Below are 12742 nucleotides of genomic sequence, written 5' to 3'. Positions count from 1 at the left end.
CAATATGTTTCTTGGTGACCAATCAGGAGATCTGTTTAATCCATAAAATAAGTCATTTTCTGAACCTTGTGCGTTCACACCTTGTGAATGTTTGCATGCTCAAACCATTTTTTCCCCCAAGGTTCTGATTAGGCAAGAGTATTGTACCTCTACAAAAATTAAATTTCGTAATTGAACTGGAGTAGCTTGCAAGGGCTTAAAAGTGTCATTGCTGTGCAAGTGTGTGGTATTTACAGATGTCTTGGTAAAGGTGTGAGACATTGTTCTCAGTGGTATGAGGGTTTGGGTTTCAAGCAACACAGTACTCTACCTTGAACACAGTTCTTAAATTGTTGTACAGTTTCTTGGAGGAGGCTTAAGCACAGATTTCAGCAGTTCATTGACATTTGTTGTTCTGCTGCGGGTAGTCTACAGTGTATTTTTTTTAACTTAATTCTGGCATTCTTCTTTGACCCAGTAATAGATTTACTTGGGAGTGTGCAGGTCTAGGTGTGTGGAAGACCTTTGCCTGGGCTGTTCCTGCCAAGTGAACAGGAATCCACTGCTTCTGGGGGAATTCAGATCGAAGAATCAAGAAAAAGCTTGATTAAAATTGATTTTTTTTCTATTGTATAGCTACTGACCATTTTAATTCCTGATTAAGAAACAGAAACATTAGGTTTAGCAACCTCGATTTCCTCACAATGTAGTTAGTAGCATGAATGATTCCAATTTCAGTGCTGCTTTTGCCCCAATTCTAAATAGCCATGAAAGTGATACTAGTTCAGTCTGCCTATTAGATATACTGCATTCCCTGATGCTCTTTTAAGGGAGCCGGTTGCTCTTGGAGCTCATGTGCTTTCCTCGCAGTTGCTGTTTGCCGACTGCATCTTGGAAGGTTACCAGCGAGTGGCCGTAGCTTGAAAGCAGCCTTGAAGGGGCTGGTGTGTCTAATACAGACCTCCTCCTCCAGAGGGCAGGGGCACATGTAGAGGGCGGTCCCGGGGGGTCGTGTGACACCAGTTAACCGTTGGGCCATCTGCTTTTCCGGCCTCTGAAAATTCCCCAGAGCTGGTGCAGGGAGCGGAGAGAAGCTCTCTATACTGAGGCATCCATTCTAATCTAGTGTGTTCAAGAAAAGTCTCCCGAAATAAAAACAAGGAGTGTTTCGTTTAACACAGTCGTTAATCTGTTGTTGTTTTTTAAATGTCATTTTCATTTCATCTCCCAAAGCTGAACTAGTTAATGTTAGATTGTGCCATTTCTTCATGGTCTCCCATCAGACCTTCAAATCGGCTTCTGCTGTCGTCTCTGACATTCATTTACATTGATTTTTCTTGTGGAACTACAAGGTTTTGGATCGAGTAGATCAACTAAAGAGAGATTTGATTTACAAGTCCATCAACATGTCATGCAATAACAATAACACAAAAAATTGCGAATGATGATTTTTGGTGTTTTATAACAAAATACCTCCCTTTTAAAATGCAGTTAACAGTCACTGCATCTTCAGTAATTTTTGATGTGGTATCTAGTGATTACCCTCTAAGTGTAATTATTTAAAACATCAGTTATAATCGTGCAATATATAAAAATTGGTTTTGCTGCAAAGAATACCAAATTCTTGCTTTGAGCTTAATATGAAAAAATCTTAACATAGGACCCCGATACATACTGTAGATTTATACAGTGCATTTTATAAAGCTTTATAACTGGCATGAAGCTGTGCTCTTTCAAACATCTTTCAATTCTCAACAGAAATTTTTCCTTACAAATTTTAATCTTGCCCATTAGTACTGTTAAATTGCAACTTCACTGTTCTGAACAATATGGTTTATATCCTTTACGTTGTATTATACAGTAAGATTTGAGATTAGCTGCTCTATACTGTATAGGTGTGTGTGAAATGGGATACGGCATTTCATTGTTAGTGGTAAAGGTAAACCTAATTAAGATGAAATACTTGTGCTTTTGGAAGTCTTTACAGTATTCCAGGCAGTGATGTAAAAGTAGACCTGGCCGCCTGGAGTGTTTTGTACTCGGGCTTGGCTGGTCTGTAGCTCAGTAACCATGGCTGTTCTGTAGTGTGGGAGGACTGGATTCGAATGCCATCTTGTGCAAATACACATGAGATTTTTCCTTTTCTCCTCCTGCAGAGTTTATTTTTACCATCAGCCTGGGGGTGGGAGATGAATACAGACCCCCGTGGTCTTGCTTTGCTGCGTTAGGCATCCAATTCACAGGCCAGCTCCTGTTTTAATCGCGTACTTGCCCCAGTCGGACCCGGCTCTAGACCAGGGACCACTGGCTGTGTTGATTTCTACTCCTTGCTTTGACGCCCCCTCTTGTGGCGAGGGGGAAGCTCTGGCGGCCTTGCGGTGCCTCGCCTGTCCGGGGGGGCGCAGCTGCTTGGCGCGGCAGGGTGTGAGGGAGACAGATGCGTGTGCCGAGTTGGGGGGCAGCTCCTGGGAAGCACACAATGGGCTATTGAGCGCTGGGTCGGCTGGCAGGGCGGCGCGCGGGGTGTAGCTGCTGTGCGTGGACATGTGGAGCGCGCTTCACAGACCTTTGCCACAGCTGTCTCTTCACACTGAAGAGGCTGTTTCATTGCTTCTGTGAGCAGTGGTGCCGTACTGGGGCAGCGAGGCGCCAAGCGAGTTCGCAGTAAACGCCCTTGTGCATGCGAGTTGCTGTGTCTTTCTCTTGCTGTGGGACTACATCCAGGTAAGTCTTGCGATGGTGCGGTTTTCCCAAACTGTGCAAGAACCGGCTTCCAGTTTTGTAAATAAGACTGGTTGGCTAGTGTTTGAAAGTGCGTTCTGTTTGAGTTCAGTTTTTTGTACTGAACCAAATCTTGGAAGAATTAACGATTTCAAACTGAAAACAAAGCATTTGCTGGTAATTTGCAAAGTGGCAAGTTTTCTTTCTTTCCACTTTCTAGCAGGGCATATAGTGTTTAGGCCTACATGAAATTCTGTAGTGGGTAAATTCTGTCTAAGAGGGGTGTCAAATGAGTTTTAATTTCATATGCTCATACCAATGCAGTTGACTTTAGGAAACTCTTTATACAAGCTGACTGTAATATTCTTAATGTGTAATTGGTAACTAAACAGTCTTGAATGATTATCAATAAATGTTAACTACAAATGTTGGTATAACAGTATGCAATTTATAGAAATGTAAATTACTGTGAATATAGTTTAGCCCATTGAAATAGAAGGAATTTCCTAATAAGAAAGCATAGCATGTTTTGGAAGAAGTAAAATGCAATAGAAATCTTTCAGACTGTTGGTGATGAGTATTGAAGTTGTTGGTGTTTGAGTTGTACATGGTAGGACGGTGTTCTGTGACTGTCTGCATTTGTATTTATTATAAAGGTGGCAAAACCAGTAATCCTTAGTGTCCTGGCATAATTCACAACTTCACAAAGCAGGCAGATCTTTGGCTTCATTTGAAAATGTGTGTTTTCTTAAAGCCTTTAGAAGAGCAGAGAGAATGCATATCTGCTTCACATTGTTGCACTGCGATTGTTCAGGGTTTGTTTCTTGTGTAGGCTCTGAATCGCCTTCCTTTTGCTTTGATGAAGATCTCTAGCGAATGTTTCTGGGGCCGATTTTTTTTTCATTACACCCACATCACTCATCTTGCTTATTTTTGCTACAGTGAAGCATGTAAATTTATTCGATATACATACATTTTCAGCACAACGAAGAATCTCGTTTGCTAGCAAGGATTCTTTTGGTTTGCACCTGAAGTACAGAGAAGTGCAGACCAAGCCTACAAGAAACTGGATCACAGAAACAACCTTAAAATCGCCACTCTTCTGCTTGGCTCATGCGATCCCCTCTCTTGATCCTCTCGTGTGATGCTCATCTTAAAATATCTTGGCGATCTATAATCATCATGGGCCTAAAAAAGAGGAAAGGTTAATTTAGCTGGTGTGATAGAAAGAATGCAAATCTATAACCCTGGCAACTAAATAGGGAAAGACAAAAAATTAAAGAAGGCCAGCAAAGTTAGTAATTTGTAGCTGGCCTACAATGTATTTCTGTGCAATGTTAATTTCGGCTCCAGATACAATCTGAATTTCTCTTAGGTCTGTGTCTGCCTGCCTGTGCTGTCTTACCTGAGGGTGTTTTCTTTAGGATTTTTACAGGTGTGACGTGCTTGATAGTGCCTGCAGTGATGAGATATGGCAATGCGTTAAGTAAAACAATGGAATCGGTCCCTTTCTGTGTAAAATAGGAGTTTACAGCGTGTAAATGTGAAAAATGCATTTTGGTTACGCAAGGACACTGTCACTCATTGCTGTCAAGCAAACATCTGTGTTCATTATCTTTAAGTGTGTCTTTTAATTCATTCTATTTTGCGTTCGTCTTTGCCTTTAACCCTGAGCACCTAATAACCCAGCCCCTTAAGCCCTTAAAGCGGTACATTGCTTTAATATTTTGCAGCTCCAGCTACTCTTCTGCAGCGCTCGACTTTGAGAACCAGCACGCGCTCGAGCCGGTCTTCGACTCCCCCAGGATGTCCCGGCGGAGCTTGCGCCTGGCGGCCACAGGGCACTTCTCGGACGAAGGCTTCCTGGACACCGGTCACAGCAAAGTGTCCTACAGTGGGGGGGGCAGAGCCTACAGAGAGTCCAGGCGAGTGTTTCCCTTGGCACCGCTGTGGTGCTAAGAAAACTGATATTTTTTCCTTGGTGGCGCTTCTGTAGTTATTGCTCTGAAATTGAATGTTCCAGTCTTAAGATCATTGGAAATGACTGGTTGAACATTGTGTGGAATTACTCCAAAGCGATGCATTGTTTATTCATCGCAGTGCCAGGTCGCAGTAACTCATAGCTGTTTGGCTATGAGAGGGGTCACTTGCCAGTCAGGTGACCACTGGCCCAGCAGAAAGATGTGCTGGGAGCAGCACCTCAGGCAGGCTTGGTCCGTTCACTGCAGGGCTGCACTTGTAATGACTGGCACGGCACAGCACCGGTCCTGGGACCCAAATGATCTAAGAGCTAACCAGGTAATTGCCAATAAACAGTCAACCATTCTACATTCTCCTTGTGTGTGTCTAGGACTCTAAACAGAACATCCCACAAGCAGACTGCACTGACTTCACAACAGACTCCTTACAAGACTCAGTCAGACAGTTCCCTCATCCTCAGCCAGAACAGCTTCCGCAGCTGTGCCAGTGACGTGTCCCTGATGTCCACGCTGTTAGATGAGTCCTCAATACAAGAGAAGACATTAGTGGACAGCTTTTGGGGTAGGTGTTAGTGTTAAATTAATTTTACAAATACCAACATAGGATATTTAATGATCGCCATTTTTATTCTTCACCTGCAGGATTTAATCATTTATAGTGTTGCTGTTGCTTATGGACCACTGGTAGGGAGGTCTTGTCCTGAGGGAAGAGTGCCACCTACTGGTCCACTAATACTGAGCTATCAACCTCAGTTTTCCTTCTGTCTGACCTTTATAGAGACTGCTGTCTGTTGTTTGTAAATGAAATGTATTGCATTTTCAAAGTAACAGCAATAATTAATGATGCCTATATATAAATAAATAATTGTATGAATTGGGTCTGTCTAAAAAGATGAACTGATGAACATTATTCTTGTTTTAATGTTGTACTGTAGTCTCATCCATTGAATTAAAAATCTCACTGTTTTGCACTCGAGCATCTTATTTGCATTTCCTGTGCATCAGATTTTTTCTGCATTTTATTTTAGCTGTAACACACAAAGTATAATTTATATACAACGGTGTTAAAATCTCTTAAGTTCCCGTCCCCTCTTCTCATTTCAAGTTGCAGCCTGCATTTATTTAGGGACCCCATGTCATACTTTTCATTATAATGGCTACCAGAATAGTCTGTACTCTTATCTTCATGCATAATTTACTTCAGATGTTGTAAAGGCTGTTCTTCAGCTGCTCATCTTTTCCTACCTCAGTAGGTCTGGTTCCATCAAGCTGATGTGATCTTTAAACAAAAATGCGTATTTTCACCCCTTTTCTAGCGATTCATTTTTCATAGACTGAAAAAGTAACCATTGTTTCTAAAATTGATTGAGTGTGCTGCATTGGTCCAACCTTGGATATAAAGAAAGAGAGAGAAAGAAGAGCCAGTTCTAAACTAAGAGGTGGTGTACTACTCTTGTTTTTAGGGGTACTTCAGTTCAGGGTGCCTTTTTGTGTAATACACTAAAATCTCTAACTGGGTCTTGTTGAGTGAACAGCAGTTAATTAGGATTCTTCTGTAGTTCATGCTTCAAGATCTGGATATCAAGTTAGAAAAACACTTGTTCATGGTGACACCTGCCATTTGATGTGCATGCTCAAGGGAAATCTGTTCCTTTAATTAGATAAATACCTAATAACTATTCATTACATTCTCCATTCATTTCATATCTGTGCATTATCACTGCAAGAACCTGCCTTTTGTTTTAACAGGTCTGGATGAAGATAGAGACCTTAAAGGTGAGTTCTGCGGTTATACATTTTTGCTTGCTTCACTCCGCACTCCACATCAAACCCTGCTGTAGCTGTAAGATTGTGTGCAAGACTAGAGTGGTTTCACAAACCTCTTGACAGGTGACATATTTAAAACGGTGAAGCACAAGTAAAAAGCAGTGAACGTCCTGCATTGGAAAGTATGAATACATTTGAGCAATGAGATGAAATAATTGTGGGCTGAGCGTGTATTTGGTAGCACATAGGAGAGCATAGTTGCAGTCAGTCCTTGTGTGGTCGATAACTGATGGGCATAGAGGGTAGCTGGAGAATGAGGGAAATTGGCTTTTAGGCAAACTGAGTCAAATAATTTTTTTTAACTGAAATTCTTTCAGAGCTGTTTTTCAATGCATTTTTTTCCTCTTAGGTGGTGATACGACTGTAGTTCAGGGAAATGGAGACCTCAACACTGCAGAAACCCAGACCAGCATGGCGAATGGCTACATCTGCAACGACTGCAGCATACTGTCTCAGAGGAAAGATGTTCTGACAACCTACTCGTCCTCCTCTCACTCCCACTCCCCCACCCCCTCCTCCACCGTCTACAGCTATGACAAGACCAAAAGGCACAAGTCAGGTCAGAACCCCCTCCACACCTGGACTTTTGGCGCTGTTGGGTTGTGGGACGTGTAACTATTGACCCCCACATGTCTTCACACAGCTTTAACAAAACTCATTGTGATGTCTTTCAAAAATTGTCATAGATTATGGTGTTTTTTCTGCGCTGAAATTTTGTGCCTGTAGTATTCCTAGAGTAAGTGTAAATTTGATGAAACAACGTTTGATAGGTTAAACCGTTTTCTTCAATAAGGGTTTTGTAATTTTGGTGGCAACATGGAAAGTACCGAATGCATAAATAGAAGGAATGATAAATGGGTGAACAAAAGACATTTAGTTGCACTGAATGTTCTTTTAACTAAATGTAAATGTTTATCTTGTCATGTAAAGTAAGGAAGACATGTTAACGACAGGTTAAGAAGAGTGTGGAAGATGTCGTGACTAATGGACACAGCTGAACAGCAGTTATTTTTGGTGCTTTTACTCTGAGCCGTTTTGGTTAAGTGTAGCAATTAAAAATCATATCCCTTATTTCTATTTTTAGGTGGTTACTAATTGTAGACTGTCTTATTTAATTGCTTTGTTTAGTGAATGCCAATTTTTTAATAGTTTCCTACACAATACAACTATTTACAATTTTATTGACTTTGTTTTAGATGATCTACAATATAAATATAATGTGAGGCTAAAATATTTTATATAGGTTTTTAGCATATGAGAGTTATACAGGGGCTGGAGCCCACAACTTTAAATATCCTTGCTTTTAGAGTCATTGTATTCCGACTAAGAAAGCGACTGTGTATCTCCCTATTTTTGTCTCCTGGTTGCTTAAAATGCATTTTGCTATATCTTATGAACACTTGAAGATTTTTCTATTTCCCTTTGATGCAGTGGCTGCTGTGCTGTCACTTATACGTGTCCATGGTAGTCAAACACAGGCATGTCTGATCTTTTTAATCTTTTCCCTGTCTGCTCATGGGCCTCCTGCTTTCACAGTAATGGTGAGGCAGAGCAGTATAGTGCCAGAGCAGTGTGAGCCCCTTGTCCAGCTGCTACTGCAGAGCGACATCTAGCATGACTGCAGTTTACATGTTAACAAAAAGTAAAAAAAAAACGAAATGCAGTTTTTGGATTCAACTTCTAAAGCTCTTGCTCCAGTGGATATTTTGAGTTGCCAGTTTCTCTTGCAGGAATATAGAATACATGGCCTTTATAAGTGACACTAATTGTAAGCACAGAAATTAAACTCAGACACCTAACGGGCCTTTTTTTTGTATTGTTGAAATACTGTACTTTAACACCTCAATGATTTGGTCTCCCAATAGGTATTCTTCATTCGATCAGAGATAAATGCCTCCTTACCAGCAAGCGTGCTGCAGCATCTGTATTTTCTGCAGTCATGCTGCTATTTCAAAACATTCTCATGAAGATCGGTTATGAAGGGAAAGGTATCTGTTACAAAGCATATACCTGACCTGTCTTGCTTCGCTGGTGACCTTCACTCTGCTGTCTGTGGAATGAAGCAGAGCACTCTTTTGCACTCTCTTGAGCTGTTAATCTGGGCAAGGTGAAGGGGCCATGCTTGCATGTCACTGGGTTTCATTCTGAAGAGGCTGCACCTATTGGAAACATTTTCTTATTTTCTGACTCTTCCATTACTTTTGCATTTCCAGACATCCAGTGGCATTTTAAGTAAATTTGCAATTTGTTTTTGCCACTCTGCCCTGTTAGATCACATTGCAGTAGAAACAGATTCACCCTAGTGAATTGTAATAGGCCTCCGAATTCTCTTCCTGTGCAGTGGGAGGATTAGTGCAGTGCTCACTCTCGGTACTCTTCCTGTGATATAGCGTTGTGCTGCAAATTGGTGGCGGAAATCCCTTTTGGCCTTAACGTTTATTCAAATTTTGGAGTTTCGAGGCCTTACGAGGTACATCATATCTTTACAATCTGCCCTAACACCCATAAGAAGCTCAACCATCATCCCTCCCAGCACAACCCCAAAAGATCTAAGCTAAGGCGACACTTGAGTGCTGCTCTGCTGGATTTGCTGCCCCTTTCTCCATGGGTATGAGTAATCCCTTTCCTGGGTTTATTCCGGTAACTTCTCGTTTTACTAGTAAGCAAATAGGCTCACCCTTTGATGCTGTTGCCCTGGCTACATGCAAATAATTTGCTTTCCGACTTGCGCTCATTCGCTGGGGCTGGAGGGACCAGGGGAGTAAAAGCATAATTCTGATTTTTCTGTTGCAGCCCATTCAAGCTATTGCGGAAGCATGAACGTCAAAGGTTTGATGACTGGGGACGGACGGCTAAATTTAAATGGGTCTTTGTGTAAGTACTGCTCTTTTGGTACATCGCTCTCAATGTCATTGTAATCAGCCACGAGAGACGAGGGATTGCCGGTCTGCGATTGTTGAGTTTGAGTGTTGTGATAAGGATTCTCCATCCTGATTCAGCGAGCTGGTCATGTGGACTGCTTCGGAGAGGAAGAGCACTTGTCTGAACTGAAGTGCTGAATGTCATCTTCAGGGAGTAAAATTGAACTGTGAAATGTTATTCTTTTAATCTGAAATATTTCCTGTTGCCCAGGAGGTGGAAGCTACAGATTGTATTCAAGATGTTTGATATCGTTGCCCATGTGAGATCCTGGTTTCTTTAACAGGCATGGTTTTTACATCTGAATGGGAGAAAGTTATGAGAGTGGACTTGACCTGTTCATAAAAAGCTTTTTTTTTATATTCGTTGAACACCTATGGTTTAATTTAATATTAACAGTGATAGTATTCTTATGACACTTATGAGTTTAATTTCTGTCCATTTATATTCCTTGATTTCTGGAGTGAGAGTCATCACATACCACATCACTTATCTCACTACAGGCAAATAACCTTTTGTGTTTTTAGGTTAACAGCAGTTAATTCAAAATGTCATAATAAAGTGTAATTATATATTTATAATTATATTTACAGGAAGAGAGAAAGGTAAAAAATATCCATCAGTGCCCATTATTAGTACAGCTTGTTAAAATTACACTACCAGTCTGTTAACGTATTAAACAATTGTGGCTTCAGGCTGTACTGTCATTCGTGTGAATCAATAAAGTTACGGTGTTTTGTGTTAGAACAACCAGCAAATTTGCCCTTTACAGAGCTTTTGCAGTTTGTGCAAAGATGAGTGCAAGTCACATTATCTGTACATCTACAGACACTGAGTTTGCTGGAAACCTGCACTAGTACACACCTGTAAAAATGCTTGATCTGTCATGCTGATGACGTGGGAGAAAATGAGTGTGCACCCAGATCAACTGCATCATTGATGTGAATTTTTATTTTCATCCTCCATATCCATGACCTGGATTGAGAGCACTGCAGTCTAGAAGATAATGTTTTTCAGCTCCACTGCACTCGTGATGTTTTACAATGTTACCACCACCAACAGGTGACGACTGTAAAGGGAAGAAGCACCTTGAGACACAAACAGTCCACATGCGGTCTTCAAGATTTAGAACCGTCACACGGACCTTATGGCACATCGTTGCTTATACAGGTTGATTCACCTCTTCTGTCGTCCTTCATCACAGCCGCAGTGTCCATTGCCCTGCACCAGAACCTCATTATTAGTTCAGCTATTGTACATTGTGAGAGGTCTTAGGTTTATTCTCCTCTTTTTGGTAGAGAAAACCTGCACGACTTAAATTTAGCACTTAATGTCAAGTATTTACTTTTTTGTTTTTATGCTTTTTGAAGAAAAATAATTTAAAAAATCTTTATTATTGAAAATGACTAGTACTGTACATAGCTATGCTTTTTACTTTAGCATATTAGGTAGAAAGCTTACAGCAGGTGCAATCTTTTTTTCTTATTGCAATAAATCCTAATAATCTTCCATAAAAGAAGAAAGTTAACCCCATCCCCTTACTATTTGCTTAAATATTGACTGAAAATCTGAGCCAGGACTGCATTTGATCTCTACTGCAGTGTATTTGAGTTTCTTTGACATGTTCTCCTCTGTTTTGTCTGAAAATAAGTTATCCAGCTTAGTATGGTCTGCATCTTCTGGTTATAATTTTATTTCATGGTGTTCTTGCTTGTCATGGACTGAGATCGTCTGTGTAAATCAAACCAGTTCATTCAGCTTTAAGTTGAAAGTTCAGTGTTAACTGTTCATTTCCCGTTTTGTCCATGACCAAGAAACAAATGCCTGAGTTAATATAATACGTGTGGATAGATGTCATGTTATTCCATCTGTAAAATCGGCAAGTTCTGCAATAAGCAGAATATAGTTGGTGTTTCCAAGTTTCCACTGATTTTCTAAATTAAAGTTTGTAATATTCAGCTATGCTGACTGTACTTAATTCCCAACACTTATATAGCACTTTTCTGGACACTCTACTCAAAAGGTTGACAGGTAATGGGGACTCCCCTCCACCACCAATGTGAAGCCCCACCTGGATGATGCGATGGCAGCCAGAGTACGCCAGTACTCGCTGGGGAGGCGCTAATGAAGCCACGCATGTGGCATGGCTATAATGAACTGTACAAACCAGCACCTTAAGTGCTGTAGCTGTTCGTTTCCATGTTGGTTTGATATCATTAAAACTATTGACAGGGGATTTGATTTATTATGAGAAACATGATTGGCTATAGTTTGAAGTTTGTGATCAATGGATGTTTTCAAAAGAGATTAGATGTTAATGTTAATTAAAAAAATGAGAAGCACTGTACAGGGTTGGTTATAAGTGGCTGCTCTGTATGGAGTCACCCTTGTAATTGAACCAGTGCGCAGTGCGAACCTCAGATTAAGTTGGCGTTATAACCAGCAGATGCAGAGGTAAACAAGTAGGAAAGACAGGTGCTTGTTCAATTAAAGACTCAATCTTCATCAACGCCAGTGTTTGCTTTTTAATTTTTTTTTCATTATTTATTGTTTGTAGGCTACTATTTGTTTCAAGCAGTACGGACAGTTGCCTCCGCTGGCTGGTTTGTTACCAAGAAGCTGTGGTCTTTTCTGTGGTTGGCCGTTGTGTCTCCAGGTTATTCTTCTAGTTCTTGATGTTTTAACAGCTGCATGACCTCTTTCCTTCTGTCGGCTAATGCGAGTGGTTTGTGAGGTTGCTTTTTAGAATGTAGGCTCTTTCCACTAACAGCAGCGCGTCTCTGTGTGAAATTAATCATGGGCAGTGCTTGGAGATCTCGGCTGACTTGTGCCATGATTGGCCAGCACTGCCTTGTACCTTTATCTGTATTGTGTTAAAGTTATTCGTGTCACTTGGCCTGTCTTCCTGTCAGGCCTCGTTGCTGAACGTTTTCTGATTTTCTGAGGTGTTTACTTTACCGGCGTTAAAAAGTTAGTCCTTTCCATCTCCATTTTCAGGGTGTTTTTATCTTGGTCCTGTGTTTATGGATGACAGATGTCTCCTTGTATGTAATCTGCATTATTCAGATTAAGGTCAAGAAAACATCAGAACCTAACGCACCAAAAGCAAATTCTAGACAGGTCAGCTGATAGCTGCTTTCATCTACCCAGTGGAAAGCTTGCACCATATAAAGCTATTGAAGGTTGCACTGGTCAGGGAGAGTTTAAGTTGCCATATAATTCTGGCATTATTTTTGTGCAGTGAATCTTCTTTGAGAGGCAGTCCCTTATATAGAAAACTCCAACGCAAAACAAGGCTTTGACTGACCCACACCTGA

At 40.9% G+C, this 12742-nt stretch overlaps 1 protein-coding gene across 8 annotated transcripts in view; it reads left to right on the top strand.

Annotated features, from left to right (window-relative positions):
* The window catches only part of sun1b (Sad1 and UNC84 domain containing 1b), a 29832-nt gene that overhangs the window by 5017 nt on the left and 12073 nt on the right, over positions 1 to 12742 (top strand). For 3 of the 8 annotated variants that reach the window (XM_088936611.1, XM_088936612.1, XM_088936610.1), the window contains 8 exons: positions 4434 to 4625; positions 5051 to 5241; positions 6429 to 6455; positions 6856 to 7065; positions 8372 to 8494; positions 9300 to 9380; positions 10488 to 10595; positions 11983 to 12081. In XM_088936611.1, the coding sequence (XP_088792737.1) occupies positions 4434 to 4625; positions 5051 to 5241; positions 6429 to 6455; positions 6856 to 7065; positions 8372 to 8494; positions 9300 to 9380; positions 10488 to 10595; positions 11983 to 12081 (1031 nt within the window). Of the gene's footprint in view, positions 1 to 2622; positions 2704 to 4433; positions 4626 to 5050; positions 5242 to 6428; positions 6456 to 6855; positions 7066 to 8371; positions 8495 to 9299; positions 9381 to 10487; positions 10596 to 11982; positions 12082 to 12742 lie in introns of those variants that run through there. The other 5 variants (XM_088936617.1, XM_088936616.1, XM_088936614.1 and 2 more) reach the window with 4 other exon arrangements.

This window comes from Atractosteus spatula, chromosome 18 (assembly GCF_055471065.1).
Source record: "Atractosteus spatula isolate fAtrSpa1 chromosome 18, fAtrSpa1.hap1, whole genome shotgun sequence".
Classification (NCBI taxonomy): Eukaryota; Metazoa; Chordata; class Actinopteri; order Semionotiformes; family Lepisosteidae; genus Atractosteus; species Atractosteus spatula.
The sequence above is the reverse complement of the archived record's forward strand: the minus strand, read 5'-3'. Positions and strand labels throughout refer to the sequence as shown.